The sequence below is a fragment of the Phoca vitulina genome, unplaced genomic scaffold (assembly GCF_004348235.1).
Source record: "Phoca vitulina isolate PV1807 unplaced genomic scaffold, GSC_HSeal_1.0 scaffold20, whole genome shotgun sequence".
Lineage (NCBI taxonomy): Eukaryota > Metazoa > Chordata > Mammalia > Carnivora > Phocidae > Phoca > Phoca vitulina.
In genome coordinates, this window is record NW_022589723.1 from 19460981 (window position 1) to 19477499 (window position 16519).

The window sequence follows — 16519 nt, forward strand, 5'->3', positions numbered from 1 at the left end:
AAGTCAGTCAGTGCTATCTACGTGTGGTTTTATTCAGGTTGTGCTGAAGGAAACATTTACAAGCACAAATAGTCAATTCACTTTCCAGTTCAGACAGCACAGAGTTAGATACTAGACCACTGATCCAAAGGGAACAGGTGCTAACGTTTCCAAGTGTTCAGTTGTGCTTCTGGGATTTTACTTTATCTTTCCAATCACATTTCGCTTCCATCACACTGTAAGCCTAGCGTTAATAACAAACCCAACGTGACAAGGGATGCAGGACACTGAGAGGTGACACCACTGGCTACAGACAGCTGTGGGAGAAATAGGTCTCGTGAAAGTTTCTGAGGAGATTCCTGAGGGGGGCGGGCAGCAGAGTGCTCTTCAGTAACAGAGGCTACAAGTAGCGAGGGAGACAACAGACATGCACTCTGAGTTTACATACAATCATCCGTTTGTAAAGTGAAATCCGATATGACTGATACTTCTTAGGGTCATCTGCATATAATTCCTCAAAATACTGAAAAAACAGGCACAACGGATATTTGTTTTTCTCTGTGTCTCTGAGGGGGAATGTGACCTCTCAGCAAAATCGATTTAAAAATATTTTACAACACAAATAATGACAGTATATGTACTCAAAAGGCTGACTTGTCATCTGCCACTGCCTTCCGATCTTTCCAAGACAGAGGATTCTAATTTTATATAGACACACACATAACATAAATGTTCACGTGCTCAGAGGCAACGGGCTGTGGCTCAGGCTCCATCACTCAGCAGGTTAAACAGAGCAGTGGCCCATAGTCCTCAGATAAAGCTGGTATTTCACTCCTCAGACCTGCTCACAAGTTGCTGTACTTTTTTTTTTTCCTGCAGCTAGCAGCAGTGACAAGGGTGAGAAAGGCAAATAAAATGGAAGTGAAAATCATGGCAACGTTGGCACTCTTGCCTGAAATTGGCAAGGCTGGTGAGAAGCTGTGTGTCTTCCCTCCCTCAAGGCAGCATGGGGGAGGCCTGTGGAGCATGTTCACAGGTGGAGGAAGAAAGCCCATCTTCGTGTTTGTGTTGGGAAGTAGGTGGGTAAGTGGGTTATGCAGGGTAGAGTTTCCAAGAACACTATGCATGGGTCCATCGGGCTTTATTATTCTGCTCAAGTGTTTCCTAAAGAAATGCACAATTAAGATTGAGAAACTATATAATGGTTTTGAAAAGTGCATTATTCCCTATACTTAAATTTGAAACCATTCTCCAGATTTAGTAGTTGGTGAGGTACGGGAAGCAGCTGACCTGCAGAGGGTCTTCTAAAACTCAGAGAAACTCATTAACTAGACTCTACCCCATAGAATTTGAGAGCTTAATTTACTTTTGTATAGCTATGAAAAACTGCCAAGAAAATTAATACTGCAGACAAGGTTGCAAAAGAAATGATTAATCGACTTAGTGAAACAATTGGGAATTTGCCATCCAGAAGCATCTCAATTTCACAGTTTCGCCTTGTATTTTGAAACAATCGTTTGTAAGCACAGAATTTATACACTGATCAATTGTTATAATTCAGTATATTTATCAATTCTTAGGCATTAAAGCACTGTTAGTTTAATTTAAGCAATAATATACTTGAGAGTAATAAAAAAATTTCAAAAATATTCCATGATTCAAAACATTTCCCCCCACAAATCAGTGATATTTCAGTCACTTTGAAAAGAGTCCAACACTTGCCCTCACATGCTTCTCCCATTCCCACAATAGAGCCCCACGTAGCAAGCTGCCTTCAGAGCGACAGAGAGTGAAAAAAAAACTTTTGGGTTTTGCATCTAATTAATACAAAAGGTGGTTGAATAGATGACACTAGAAAACTATTTGTAAGTGATCACTAATGGAGTTAATTATAATAATTCAGACTTAAATCTTCACAGAAAATCCAAACTATTTTATTAAAGGTCATTAAAACCCTGAATTAAAAAGAAAAAAGACAACTCACTACCAGTTCTAAATAGCTTTTCTCAAAACCAGGCTGACACTACAATATAGATTTTATATAGGTATGTGGAATTATAACTTTTTAATGACTTTTAATTTAGTAAGTATATTTATCAAACTTAAGTAGATTTACAAATCCGTAATAAACGTTATTTTGCGACAGAAATATTTTAGAAAACATTTCCTGTAAAAGAAAGAAAGAAAAAAAGGAATTAAGAAATAGCTTGAACTCCCTGCCAGCATTCAGAATCTGGCAAGGGGAAAAAATCTCCTCATTCATTGTGCTTTTGTTAGAACCAAAAATGTATAAACTTAACTCCTAATGTCCCTCCACCCTGACCTGGGAGCTCCAGCCAACGTCAAGCAAGAGCCCCTGTTTGGTTCTGCCAACCACCTTCCCTGAGCATAACTGCAACCCCTGCCTTTCTGCTAGTGATGGAGGCAGGACCAGCCTTGGTGGCTGCCTGGGGATCAAAGGTCAACAAAGCCTGTCTCGAGTCTCCATTGTGACAACCACAGAACAAACCTCCTTGAAATGGCAGAGAATCTGCAGCTAAAAGTGGAGGCAGCAGGTCACCTGAGTTCTCAAGGATATCAAAAGCCCAGCACACGGTCGGGGGAGATCTCCCGGGCCCTCCCAGATGTGCTAGAGCCTTCTGTCAGAAACACAACCTGGGCACGTGCCTTTTTCGTTTCTACCCACATAGTCACATCTTCCTCACTCTGTCTCTGCTAGAGAAGAAGGTTGGTATCAAGTGTCGGGCAGGGAGTTTTTCCCAGCCCAAACAGATGTGTTTGATCAAAAAGAAACCAGGACGGTCCTGCAGGGCCAGGCACTGCCCGCGGAGGGATGTGTGGACCCGGCAGCTCCCCTTACCAAGTTTTCGTTGGTCAGCCTGGTGATCTCATGCTGCAGGCTGGCCTCGATGCGGGCTTCCGGGGGCAGCTGCAGGTTCTGGGCCAGCAGCTGCTGCTGCCGGTTGTTCTCCTCCTTCAGGCTCTGGATCTCCCCGCGAAGGGCTTCTGCCTCGTTCTCGTGGCTCCTCTTCTGTGACTGCAGCTGGGATTCCAGGAGCCTGAGGAGAAGCCACAGGGGTGGGAAAGGGAGATGTCACCCGAGTCTCTGCTTGCTGGGCGTGAGGCTTTAGGCTCACTCGCAAGGGCAGGAAAAGTGGGGTATTTTTAGTGTTTGTGTAATTTTGGACTTCATTAAAGTCAAGAAGCTCAAGCAAGGGCCAGCAATGGAAAGAAGTGAAGCGCTCTCACAATTGTATCTTTCTGAATTATGGACCATGCTACAAATATACCATTCTCGAAGGCCCTAAGAGATAGGAAAGTTTAGGCTCTTTTGAAAAGTGTATAAGAAATGATGACTAGTGGGCGCCTGGGTGGCTCAGTTGGTTAAGCGACTGCCTTCGGCTCAGGTCATGATCCTGGAGTCCCGGGATCGGATCCCGCATTGGGCTCCCTGCTCAGCGGGGTGTCTGCTTCTCCCTCTGACCCTCCTCCCTCTCATGCTCTCTATCATTCTCTCTCTCTCTCAATAAATAAATAAAAATCTTTAAAAAAAAAAAAGAAATGATGACTAGAATAATCAATTAAAAGACATACCTTTAATCTGGCTTACAATGTTTACAAACTAGCATTTACGTTGGCAAAGACAGTACCTGTGTCACAGAAGAACTCTGCACTGTAGAGGGCAAGATTACAAACTCCCAATCTAATTAAATATGCCTTTAAGAATTTCAGTGTTACTAATTTCAGGCAGAAGGTATGACCAGGGTCCCATTTCTACTTTCTACTCTTATCTCTGGAGGACAGAAAGGCTGGAGTGGGACTCTGAAATATATACAGATTTACCCAAATCCAGACAGATCATTCTGAAATTTCACACACATGTATTTTAAATTTGTCATTTTCTCTCTCCCCCATAAACTTCCATATCAATAACAGAATCCTAACACAATGTGGTTTTAGAACATAGATGTTAATAGGACGAATGAAGTAGTTACGGCTTCTCTCAGCAAGCACACAAGTCAGCCGTGCCTATAAGCAAACCAGGGCACCAGCCGTGAGAATACCAGGGAGAAACGGCATCCTCTCTTCACCATGGATCCCCACTTCTATATTTACCCCCTTCCAAACATAAAGTTATGGTGAGGAATTAACTAACATGAAGAAAGGAAAGACGTTCTTTCATCCTAATTCCCTTTGGTATCAACTGCTGGGCAAAAGTTACTGACGTCATTGCAAGCAAACAGTTAACAGCAGACTAAAAATATTTTAGCGATTATAAAATTTCAGGAGTGTGAACCAATAACGCCACAAAGTTAATGACAATGGCTTGTGATTAGAACAAACAAAGCAGAATAAGCAGGAGCCCCTTGAACAGTTAAGTATTTTTAAAATTTAATCACTAACGTGGTATTTTTATGCGATTTTAAAGATACAAATATCCTGAGAGCAGATGAGCGTCTGTGTTAGAAAGCTGTTGCTGTTCCAATTTTATTTGCTTTCCCCTAAACACATTTAACGTGTTGAGTTCGGGTAATTATTTTGAACTGCAGCAGAGCAGTGCAGGAGACCCTCTTGATTTGTGGTTTCACACATTGGATTTCACAATAATCACACAGAATGCCAAATCAGGCACTCAACACTGCTGTTAGGCCGCATGGTACTGTATATAAGAATGCAGTCTCACTGCCACAGGTGTTCATACCCTTTAGACTGGTCATTATTCCAAACAAGAAACCACTAAGTAATAGGTATTAAACTCTCCCACTGTAGTTTGAGCTCTAGTTGAAAGTTTTTTTTTCCAACTCCTAGTGAGATATTCAGAAATTTTAGTGAGTGAAGGGAAGATCCTTCACTCATAGGCAGCAACTCTTATATTCACTATCAATCCGTTTCAGCTTTAATTGCATCCCTTGGTGGAGAAAGTTTTTAAAGAAGGTGTTTGGCTGAATGTTCTAAGTTTTACTGAAACTCACCCAGGAAGACAATTAATGCGTAAGAAACATAGAAGTTAAAGTCAGAAGGCCACTGTTAGTAAGAAAAACAACAAATTAATAACATTCCATTTTGAGGAGACAAATATAACCTGTTGGCTTGTTTTAACCCTTCATAAACCAGCCACAGCTCTCCATCCTCATTCAACTCATGGCAATCCATAGCAGGTGATCTTCCATGCAAAAGGAACAACAATGCAAAACACAAAGGGACACAGGATGGTCATGAGATGATGATGGTCAAGAGCAGCACACGGTATTTCCAATATTTCATTAAGTCAATAAGATTGTTTTTATTAATTACAGATGGCTTTAAGACATTATCACAAAAATTACTTTTGGTTAATTTTTTTAAAAAATGGGTAACATGTAACATCACATGTCAATGGGTAGAAAGTAAAACAATAATTAAGGAGCTAGAGCTACTTTTTCTGCAGAATAAGAAATGACTGAAAAGGTGAGAAAGAGGTTCTGTTTTTTAACATTTCATTCAGCTAGCAGAGTGATCTTATGCGTCACATGTTATATGAGAGACCGAGATCAACCATGACAGTCACATATAGGATGAAAACTTCAGCTATTGTCTTCATGTGGCAACCTTCACAATCCATGTCAAAATTAAGTTTTAAGTCTTATGAGTAGAAACTTGTTTTTGCTTAATAAAATCCACTTTCCTATTTTTAAAATTGTCTTAAGAAATTCTTATAGGAGTAACATAATTAAGAATATGTCCAAAGTTCTCAGCTTTTATGATACAACTGTTAAAAAAGATTTTTTGCGTCGAAAATTAATGTTAAGATCTGGGGAAACTGCTTTTATATAATTTTTTAAGATTATTTATTTATTTGTTTGAGAGGGAGAGAGATAGCATGCTAGAGAGGAGAGCACAAGTAAGGGGGAGGGAGAAGAAGACTCCCCACTGAGCAGGGAGCCCGAAAAGGGCTCGATCCCAGGACCCTGGAATCATGACCTGAGCCAAAGGCAGACGCTTAACCAACTGAGCCACACAGGCGCCCCTGCTTTAGTATTAAAGATGTGACACATTTTATTAAAAGTATGTATAGGAGCACCTGGGTGGCTCAGTCGGTTGAGTGCCTGACTCTTGATTTCAGCTCAGGTCATGATCTCAGCATCATGAGATCGAGCCCCGTGTCAGGCTCCATGCTCCGTGCTGGGCATGGAGCCTGCTTAAGATTCTCTCTCTCTCTCTGCCCCTCCCCCCTACCTGACTCGCTCTCACTCTCCCATGTGTGCTTTCTCTTAAAAAAAAAAAAAGTATGTATAAATAATAAATAATGACAAAGTTGATTACAGGTTTTTTTACCTGGGGTATAAAAATATTTTTGAGTATCTGCCATCAGACACTGTTCTACAACCTTCCACATGTATTATTTCATTTAGTTCTCCTAGTAACCTACTGTGTATCATTTGCCACACTGCAGAGGAAGACACAGAGGTTTAGAAATAAGATACTTTAGAGGTTACACACTGGCAAGTAGGAGAGCTCAGGGCTATCTGACTCCAGAGCCCAGGTTTTTACTCTTCCTATTAGACTTTTGTTAATATGATGTGTACAGAAAGCACATTCCAGAGAATGTTCTATTTACCATCTCCCCCTGGAAAGTTGATCTATTTTTATGGTCTCAATTGTACTATTATACACTGATGACTTCAAAATTTATATCTCAGCCCACATTCCTCTCCTATTCCAGATCTAGATGTTCAATGGCCTAATGGATTTCTCTCCTTGGATGTCTTCCTAGCTCCTCAAATTCATTATTTATAAATCTACCGGTCATCTCCACTCTGTGCTTCCCCACACCGCAGACCCAGGATCATGAAACGGCATTACCACATCCAACCAAGTAGTCAGACACATGAGAGCCACCCTCTATGATTCTCTATCCCTCACCCACACATCCAAGCCACCAGGCTTACTGATCTCATCTTATGGATCTTATCTATCTTTCAAAGTGTCCCATTTCTCTCAATCTCAACTGCCACCAACCAAGTCAAGTCACTGTAATCAGTCATTCAATTACAGTAATAGCTTCCTAACTGCTCTTTATGCCTTCAACCTTGTTCTACTATAATCTATTCTCTAACATAAAAGCCAGGGCTAGCTTTCTAAAATTCCAATATCATATCATTCTCCTACTTAAAACATTTCAACAACTTTGACTGTCACTGGAGTGAAGTCCAAATTGCCTTGGTTGTCTCCCCAACAGTCTACAAACTCTGTGAAAGTAAGAACTGCATTTACCTTCCTTACTGCTACATTCCCAGTGTGTGACATAGGGCTGAGCATGAAAACAGGCATGCGATAGATATCTGGTGATTCATTCAGAGTGGTTGGAAGGACAGGGTAATATAGCTCTTTCTACACTAACATCCTCTTAGATAGAAGATACGCTTATAATTTATATCATAAATTAAAATTTAAGTTTAGGGCGCCTGGGTGGCTCAGTTGGTTAAGCGACTGCCTTGGGCTCAGGTCATGATCCCGGAGTCCCGGGATTGAGTCCCACATCGGGCTCCCTGCTCAGCAGGGAGTCTGCTTCTCCCTCTGACCCTACCCCCTCTTGGGCTCTCTCTATCTCACTCTCTCTCTCTCTCAAATAAATAAAATCTTAAAAAAATAAAATAAAATAAAATAAAATAAAATCTAAGGTTAATCAAATACTTTTTAAGCATTCTCCATTCTCACCCATAAAACAAGATAATAAGTACCTTACATGCTGCATGGCAATATTCTTTAGTTTGTAAAGTATTTCTGTACACCAATCCTGATACTACACATCAGGAGACTTAGACTGCACACGAACGACACAAATTCCCAGAACTGTCTTTCTCTGTGACCATGATTGGCCAAGTTTTCTTAAGCATGTAGCCTGTAAGTTCAGAGCCCAAAGGCACGGAGGCTCAGTTGGGAAGTGGGGCATTAGGAAGGCTGAAGGCATTCCAGAGATGAGCCTTCACTTGGTGATAATCTCAGCTACAGGGAAAGTCTTCGATAAAGTTCCATCACTTAGTGGCTGTGCCAATCCTGCACCCTCAGTCAGCCTACCTGAAGCTCTTCGGCGTACAGTGACTGAGCTAAGGGCCGTCTGTAACTTCACTTGTGTTTACAACAAATAGGATAAAACTAGAGTTAGGATTTTCTCAGCACACCTTAGGGATTGTGACAAATACTTGATCTAACAGGGTCCCATCCTAGAAGTCATGGTGCCCTTGTAGAATGATATGGCCAACAGTGAGGTGATTCCAGATACTTCATTACTTCTTTCCACACTAAATTTCATTACTGAAAGCTAAAATTGTCCCTACAAACAGGGATTCATAAATAATCAACTATCCTAAACAAAAAATGAAAGTGACTACCCTAGACAGTCCAACAGTGAGCAACTGTTTTCTTCTCAAGGCTGAGACCCTAAAATATAATCCCTTGATATAAAGAACATTACCCTTGACACCTCTCATCAATACCTTGTATTAAAAATGAGATTTTAACTGGGAATATATTAGAAACCTTGAATTCCCTCTGAAGGTCAGCTGATACCTGATAAAGCAATACATAAACACTTTGACTTACTGTACAAGAGGCTGGCTTGAAGACTAAAGATATACAGGATTATGATTAAACTAAAATGAATAAAAAGAGAATGGACTTACCTGTTCGTTTCTTTCAAACCAATGTATGCTTGGGCTATTTCACCTTTATCTTTCATTTTTTGTACATCTTCCAAAAGTATTGTGGAATCTGTCATTGTGTTCTGAAGAGGAAAATGACACATTTCCACATTAACAGTCAATTCAAAAACTCTGGACCACAGACAACATTTTTCTTTCCTCCAGAACAGGGGGTTTATGTGTTCTACCACACTTCTGTCCCATCAGAGCACCAGCCCAGCCCTGTGCAACTACAGGGGAGGGGCAGGCATAGGGAGTTAAGAGAAAGAGACATCTTCAGTCCCTCTCTTGAAAATCCTTACTGCTCCACTACAAGGGTGGTGAGAGTCTAGAGTACCACTGTCCTGTAAATAAAATCACTGATGGGCAGTGTGTGTTTTACATAATGTGAAATGGAACATATATATATATATATATATATTCCATTAAGTAGCTTCTTGGTGTCCTTGCCTGATAATTGCTCTAATGCTATGTTATAATATATATACTTCAAAGGCTGTATATATATTTTTATATATATGTATATATACTTTATATATAAAACTATAGATATATTTCCAAGTATGCATAAAGCATTAGAACAATAACCGGGTAAAAACACCAAGCAACTACTGAATGAACAGAGAACAAAAGCTATTCTTTCTACTACTTCCCATCTAGTTATAATAAAACAAATGCCCCAGTAAAACACTGTAAAGTTTGACATAAAGCTCATTTTTTCCATTAAAAACTCAGTACAAAAAACGTAGATGATATGCTTTAGCAAAATTAGGAGTTTTTTCTCACACATTTAGATATATATAAACGGGAAGGATTTAGCTCCTTGTAAATATCTACCATCTGCTGTTATTCAGTTCTTTCTCCCCCTGTTACATTATAGCATGGTACATAAGCTTCTGGCAGGTCAGCATTACTAATGATTTTGTATAAAAAGCACTTCTCTGCTAACATTTTTACTTCCTTTTTTATTTTTCCTTTTTGGTCTAATCTGTCTGACAACCAATGTAATTTCCAAATCTTGCTTCTAGTCAGCTACTCTCTGTCTCTCCTAAACCAGGGCAAGAACAGACTAAGAACTACTGCTCCATAGCCTCTAGAGAATAATACATTTTAGAACCCAAGGGCCCATTCTATTTGTCTCAATAGTATATGTCTGATCTGTTAGTCAATGTTTGCTCCAAAGGCAGGTCTCACAATGAAGTGGACTTAATAAAATACACTTTAAAAAACATGATCTTAGAGACCAGTTCTGAGATAAGTTCAAGACCAGTTCTTGATAAGAAACATACTTAAAAAAAAAAATCCCACTTTTCTCCTTGTGAGCTTATAAATGCATCCTCAGAGAAGACCAAATATAAGCTGATAAGAGCTATTAACAAGAGCTTATATTTTACTGAATTTAAAAAATTTTTCCCATAAACACCACATGGAGCATTTCTTTAGCTATGATTTCTATATATTTTAGTATATCTTTCATAGAAAATTTTTTTCTCTTTCCCTGAAAGACAGAAAATTTTTCTATTCTACAAAGGGCCATACTTAGATTATTTTTTTTTTCATACTCAGATTTTTAACTTTTAAGTAGTAACTCTCAAAGACCCAACCCCTATATTACATAATGCTGTATGTATTCTCTGATATCTGAAGACCTACATGATGTACTTTTGAACTTGTAGTAAATTAGGTAACTTGATCCTATTAACTAATCTAAAGGAAAGATGAGCTTCTTGATATGCTGCTTTCCTGACAATAAGCAGCCAGTCCTTCCCTCATCTGGCCTACCTTAGCTAAGAAGTGGTGGTTGGGCATGGGATCAGACTTGGACCACCAGCGTTAGGAAATTCCTAACTCACTGCTCAAAGTTTGTCTCCCCCAAGCCAGTGACCAGAAGTGTAGAAAGGGTTGCACCATGTAGGAAAATCCTACCCTTCCCAGGAAGGGTGTGCTCTACTCCTGAGGCTCCTTCTCGCCGTTGGCCAACAAATCCACAGCTGCTAGACAAGAGTGTGGGACAGCCTGTGCTTCTGGGTGTGCTCCAAGTTAAGGGACTCCCATCCCGGGCCCCCATGCTTGTGGATGGCCTACCATAACTACTATAGTGGGTGAGAGAACTGACTCTGAATTAGAAGTCATGGAGACCTCCCTGTGATCCAGACTGGAGCCTGCTACATCCATTATTTTTCCACTGACAAAGAGAGGGCTCAAAAGGAAATTAATTTGTAAATATCAAAATAGACTTGGTGGCTAGAAGCATCGACTATATATATTGGGGAAATACTTATAAACTAAAATTTAGGATTAAACAGAAGTATTTAATAAAATTTTTTTAAAAATTTATAATTACCTTGTCATCCTGAAAATCACAAGTCAGGAAGCACAAAAAATAAATGGAGAAAACAATAAACCCTAGTTCCACAAATAAATCCCATCAATGAGCCCCATCATAACAGAGAAAAGCTAACTGTAAAAACCCCAAAATTAGTATTCATAGAACCAGCATAAGGTGAACATTAATATATATATTTATGTGATAATTCTTAAATTTCAGGAATAAGTGCTTGAAATTCTTTTCGAGTTGTTTTGGTTTTTCTAATTTGTGAGTATGTGAGAAAATGACCCTCCTGTTAATGTATATGGGTGAAATTCTTATCCTAGGTCTGTGAGAGTTACAGTAAAGCTCTGATAGGATGTCATTTGTCCAAGTGACGCCTTCCAGAATACTCACAGAGGCAGAGCAGATGAACTAGATTGGCTGGGCTGGATTATCACCTACCTCCCTGGGTGTCACTCACTATTGCCCTGCAAAGAAGTTGTGAAATGATGAGTCTCCCGGACCGGAAACTGAGTGGGACAGACAGCCATGTGTTTGAAAGGTCTCAATCAGTGTCATGGGCATTTTTCTTAGCAAAGAGCAAGCTGCTGCCATGTGTAGGCTGACAGTTGGAGAGCAGGGGCGTTGGTGAGACAGGACCAGCCCATTTTAGTGGCTAGAGAGCAGCTGTGAGCTGGGTGATACCATGCTGAGAGCATGTGATACCAGAACTATGTGCTCTTTTAGCTGGATTGTTTTTATGCCCCTTGGTTCATTTTTCTTTTCTTTTCCCTTAACTTTAACTCAAGTTTCCTGTGAGAATACCACTTTGTCACAAGGGAACCAGAGAAAAGAATCATAATTTTGGACTCTGCTCCAGCCAGTATGCACAGAGAGTCTTCTATCTCAAGGCCTAACCACAGCAGTAGTCATGGGAACCAAACAGAGACAGCCTTGGGGAAGGAGAGACATATAGGGCCAGGCCAAAGGAGAGATTCCCGTTCCAGAATCTTCTCATTTCAGACTGAATGGGTTTGTGATTTGTTTTAAAATAAGAAAGCCCATTTCTTTATATAACTCTACTTATTCCTGGGATTTTTTTCCCCTCCCAAGATTAGTCGCCAATATCTTATTTTCACAGAATTTGGTATTTTCTGGATCAGTGTTGATCTCAGATATGAGTTGCCGTTCTCAAATCCAAATGTTACGTGCCAGTTTCAGTACTTTAACCACATGCAGAACTACTATATCTAAGAGAAGTACTCTCAGATCTTCCAGTTCATTAGATATCATAGTCATTTTTTATATGGTATGTCATGCAGCTGGAATAATTGATTGTCTAATTCTTGATAACACTTTGTTTGCTGCATGAACATGGGCAGGGACACAGGCCAGGTTTTAAAATGATTACCCAGAGTCCCTCTGATGGCAAATGACAAAAAGGCCCATTTTTTACCAACACATGACAGCATCGGGTCCCAAATAACCTGAGGGCAGGAAGGACTTTGGAGGGCCATCTCTACCCTCTGGCATGGGTCCCTTCTATTGAATCACCACACACAGCCCCTCCCCAGTTGGGACAGCTCCCCCATTAGAGAGAACTCCCTGAAGTGAGCAGAAATCATCTCCATGGAACTTCTACTCGCTGATCTCATTTCTAACCCTTTTAAGTGTTCTCTTTACAGTTAAATGGGCTATTACCAACAAATAATTTTAAAGTCATATTTAATGCTTTCCCACAGCAAGAAAATTTATGGATTTTTGTACTCAACAGAATTTTACTTTTTTTTAAGTTTATTTATTTGATTTATTCATTTAAGTAATCTACACACCCAACGTGGGGCTTGAACTCACGAACCCAAGATCAAGAATCACATGCTCTTCTGACTGAGCCGGCCAGGAGCCCTGAATTTTACTTTTGATGAAAATATATCATGACCAGATTACTACTTAAAGATTAATTTTAAAAGCTCTTTGCTCATGAGTGAGAAATGACACTCAGAAGATCATTTGGGATTTCATTTATTTTTTGCTCACTTTAATTGGCACTTGAGACAGTTTTAAAGCAACGTTGAGATTTTTTTAAAAAATGATAATATCCTTTGGACTAAATGCTAATTAGACTAAAAATGCTCATGTTTGCTTCATTATAAATTGCAGGGAAAGGATAGAAAGAAAGAGTCCAGTCTCCAGACACCCACTTTAGTCACTTGCTCGTGCTTACCTTAGGTTGGATGGCCTCCTTCTGGCTCACCAGCTGAGACCTCAAGATGAGGACTTCCTCCTTACGGACATCAAGCTCCTCACTCACAGAGGTCAGCTGCTCCATGAGGACACGATAGGCTGGTGCACCTGGAGCCGTCACCTCTGGGGCACTTTTCTCACTAAGGGCCTTGCGTAGCTCATTTAGCTCATTTTTCAGTTTCTTGTTTTCTGATTCCAGCTCCTGACGCTGTATGAAGAGACAAAGAATAGTTCACTGCTGTTATCCTCAACTTTACACTGGAATACTCATGTTCCCCCAAGATGGTAGAGTTCTTCTGGAAAAGATCGTCAGAGCTACCCTAGTGAACAGCTTTCCAGGCTGTACTGGGAACTCTGTTCCACAAATTAAGAAAGCTGACATCAAGTGGAGTTGAGCAAGGTGAACGGTAGTTTGCTTCATCAACCCAAATTCCAGAGTCACATTTATTCCGGGCCTGCCTAGGGTGAGTTCATAGGCCTGGAGAGATTGCTGAGTCCCAAGGGATGAGTTTAGCCTAGTCCTCAGAAGCCCAGGTTTTGTTTGCAGGTAAATACAGGGGCAAGTATGAGGGTTCAGCTGGTCAGGTGATTTCCAGTGAATGGTTCAGATGAGCAGAACCCTGAAATCTTGAGTAGCATCCTCTTATTTCCTTTGTAAAACAGAATGGAAAGAACATTGAAATCTTAGGCTTTTAACTTTGAATTAAAAAATTACCATATCATTTAAACTAATAAAATTCCATTTAGTGTTTTGATGACGACAAACAGTGTATTTTCCAAATTACTTTGACATGTGTATGACAGGCTTGTGAAGTTGCTGGCAGGAGTCTTGGGAGGTGGGAGGAAAGGATGGGCTCCTTGTGCCATCCAGATGGCCATACTCATCTTCTACCCCTTCCACATTTCCACATACTACCAGCCATCCTCCTGTCACTAGTTAACACTGCCCTCTGCATACTCTGCTCAAACAGGGGCAATGGGAGCGTTCTGACGCGAAAATACAGATGTCTCGGGAAACTGGCTGAGAAACAGTGAAGCACCATGCTGCCTTGTTTTTAGCACATTACACAGGCCTTATGAGAGTGGAAGTGAGATATTTCTATGTATAAAAGATAAAATATTTTATTGTTTCTTCCAGAGCAGCCACCTTGGGTTTAGAACACCATAGGACCTCTTAACAGTTTATAGCAGAACTATTTATAGTCTTTTTTTTTTCTAGTATAAGAATATATAACCCTTTCTTCCATGAATTAATCTATTCTTATGTGAAAATGAATGATCCTTCCTATCCCCAGTCTCCCACCAACTAGTGATCGGATTCGTATTGCTCCTTTCTGCAACAGAAAACATGAATGTCTTCACTTGGACACTAAGCGCTGATGCAGTGTTTCCCAAACTTTAAAGTGCATCAGAATCACCTGGAGGGCAGATTGCGTGGCCCAACCCCCAGAGTTTCTGATTCAAAAGGCCTGGTATGAGGCCTACAAATGTGCATTTCCAATAAGTTACCAGGTGATGTTGATGCTGCTGGCCCAGGGACCACATTTTGAGAAATACTGAGCTAGTACTCGGCAACTTTGTGATTTGGGCTTCTTTTTTTCCCCTTTTTATCTGGGCTTCATTTTTAACATACTACAAAGAATGTCTTTATTTGTCCATTTTTGTGTGAGGCAGGCAGATGGAAAAGAGCTGGAGATGACAGTCCTATTCCCATTCTGTTGGCCTGTGCCATCCCATCCCATCTGATGCTGGTTTTGTATGACCCATGGCATGAGTTGGTCCTCTAGATAAAGGGTACTAAAGGAAACAGAGAGTCAGGATAATAGAGATGACTCTTCGCTGCCACTCTTTTCTTTCAGGGCAAACATAAATACTATGCAAGTAGTACTTTCATTGAAAGAGCAATAGATTTATTCATGTTATAATTCAGAAAGGGTAAAAGGGCTCTTTAGAGTATTTTCAAATAGTGCCTTTTTTTTTTTTTGGTAAAAATAAATTTTCAAACAAATGATCATAGGAACCTAGGGTGTTTAGAAAGTTTCCTTCTGTGTGGAGACCTAGATTCAAGATCAGACTCTACCACCTGATAGTAAATCTCTTAACTGTTCTAAGCCTCAGTTTAATAATCTTTAAAAAGGAAATAACTTATCTCAGAAGTTGTGACAATGACTAAGTAAGATAAGGTGTAGGAAAAACTTTCCAAACTGTAAAGTAAATACGAGGTATTATTAGTCAAGTGTTTATCAAATGTCAGTGGAAGAGTTCTAACTATCTTCAAGGGAAGGGGTTGATAAAGGAACTGTGGGTTGGGTAGGGTGGAGGACAGGCATTCTCTAAACCAATGCCACACAGCCTCAAAAGGAAGCAGTAGGGGCGCCTGGGTGGCTCAGTTGGTTAAGTGACTGCCTTCGGCTCAGGTCATGATGCTAGGGTCGTGGGATCGAGACCCACATCAGGCTCCCTGCTCTGCGGGGGAGCCTGCTTCTCCTTCTCCCTCTGCCGCTCCCCCCTGCTTGTACACTCTCTCTCCGTCAAATAAATAAAATCCTTATAAATAAATAAATAAATAAGAGGAAGCAGTAATCAGCAGTTCTGGACCATGGGAAGTGGCAAATCCACAGAGGACAGGGTCCTATTAATGTAAATTATGTTCCACATCACGCTATTAGGAAATAATATATCAGAACTAGACTTTAAGTATTAGTACTGAAAAAAAAAATAATACAGAAATCCTCATGACAGTTTAGGGAGACCCTAGGAATTCTCAAATACACATAAAGGCTTTAAAATAATGAGTTTCCTTATGCTATGTTGTGGCTTTTCTAATTCTTAGCTTTGGTTATAATCATAAACCTCACTATAGTTTTCTAGCTATTCTATACTACAGTTTGCAAAAGGAGAAAACAGTAAAAAATAAACACAAGCAGAAAATGTCTGAGAAAGATAAATTTAAGACTAATAATTTAATTAATAACCTAGAAAACTTTTAAAGCTGGGAGTGCCTTGATAGCTGATAGCCTGACAGCTCAAACTTCACACGGCTCAAATGGCTCTGATTCTGGAAAGCAAAGAAAGGAGCCTAGTGAAGAACAACCTACCCTGATTTTATTTATATTTATATTTATATTTTTTAAAGTAAACTCTATGCCCGCCGTGGGGCTTGAACTTATGACCCTAAGATCAAGAATCACATGCTTTACCAACTGAGCCAGCCAGGCGCCCACAACCTACTCTGTATGAAGGAATGGGCTCTTGTTTGTTTTATACCTCAGCTCTTGGGTTACCCAAGATGCTTTGTATTTCG

General features: G+C 40.1%; 1 protein-coding gene across 3 annotated transcripts in view; it reads right to left on the minus strand.

The window, feature by feature from the left end:
• The window catches only part of MYO5A (myosin VA), a 196808-nt gene that overhangs the window by 32396 nt on the left and 147893 nt on the right, over positions 1–16519 (minus strand). The window contains exons 28-32 of one of the 3 annotated variants that reach the window (XM_032417786.1): positions 13196–13423; positions 11005–11013; positions 8643–8743; positions 2840–3038; positions 428–502 (exon numbers count right to left, since the gene is read on the minus strand). In XM_032417786.1, coding sequence (XP_032273677.1) covers positions 428–502; positions 2840–3038; positions 8643–8743; positions 11005–11013; positions 13196–13423 — 612 coding nt within the window. The remainder of the gene's footprint in view (positions 1–427; positions 503–2839; positions 3039–8642; positions 8744–11004; positions 11014–13195; positions 13424–16519) is intronic. The other 2 variants (XM_032417787.1, XM_032417788.1) reach the window with 2 other exon arrangements.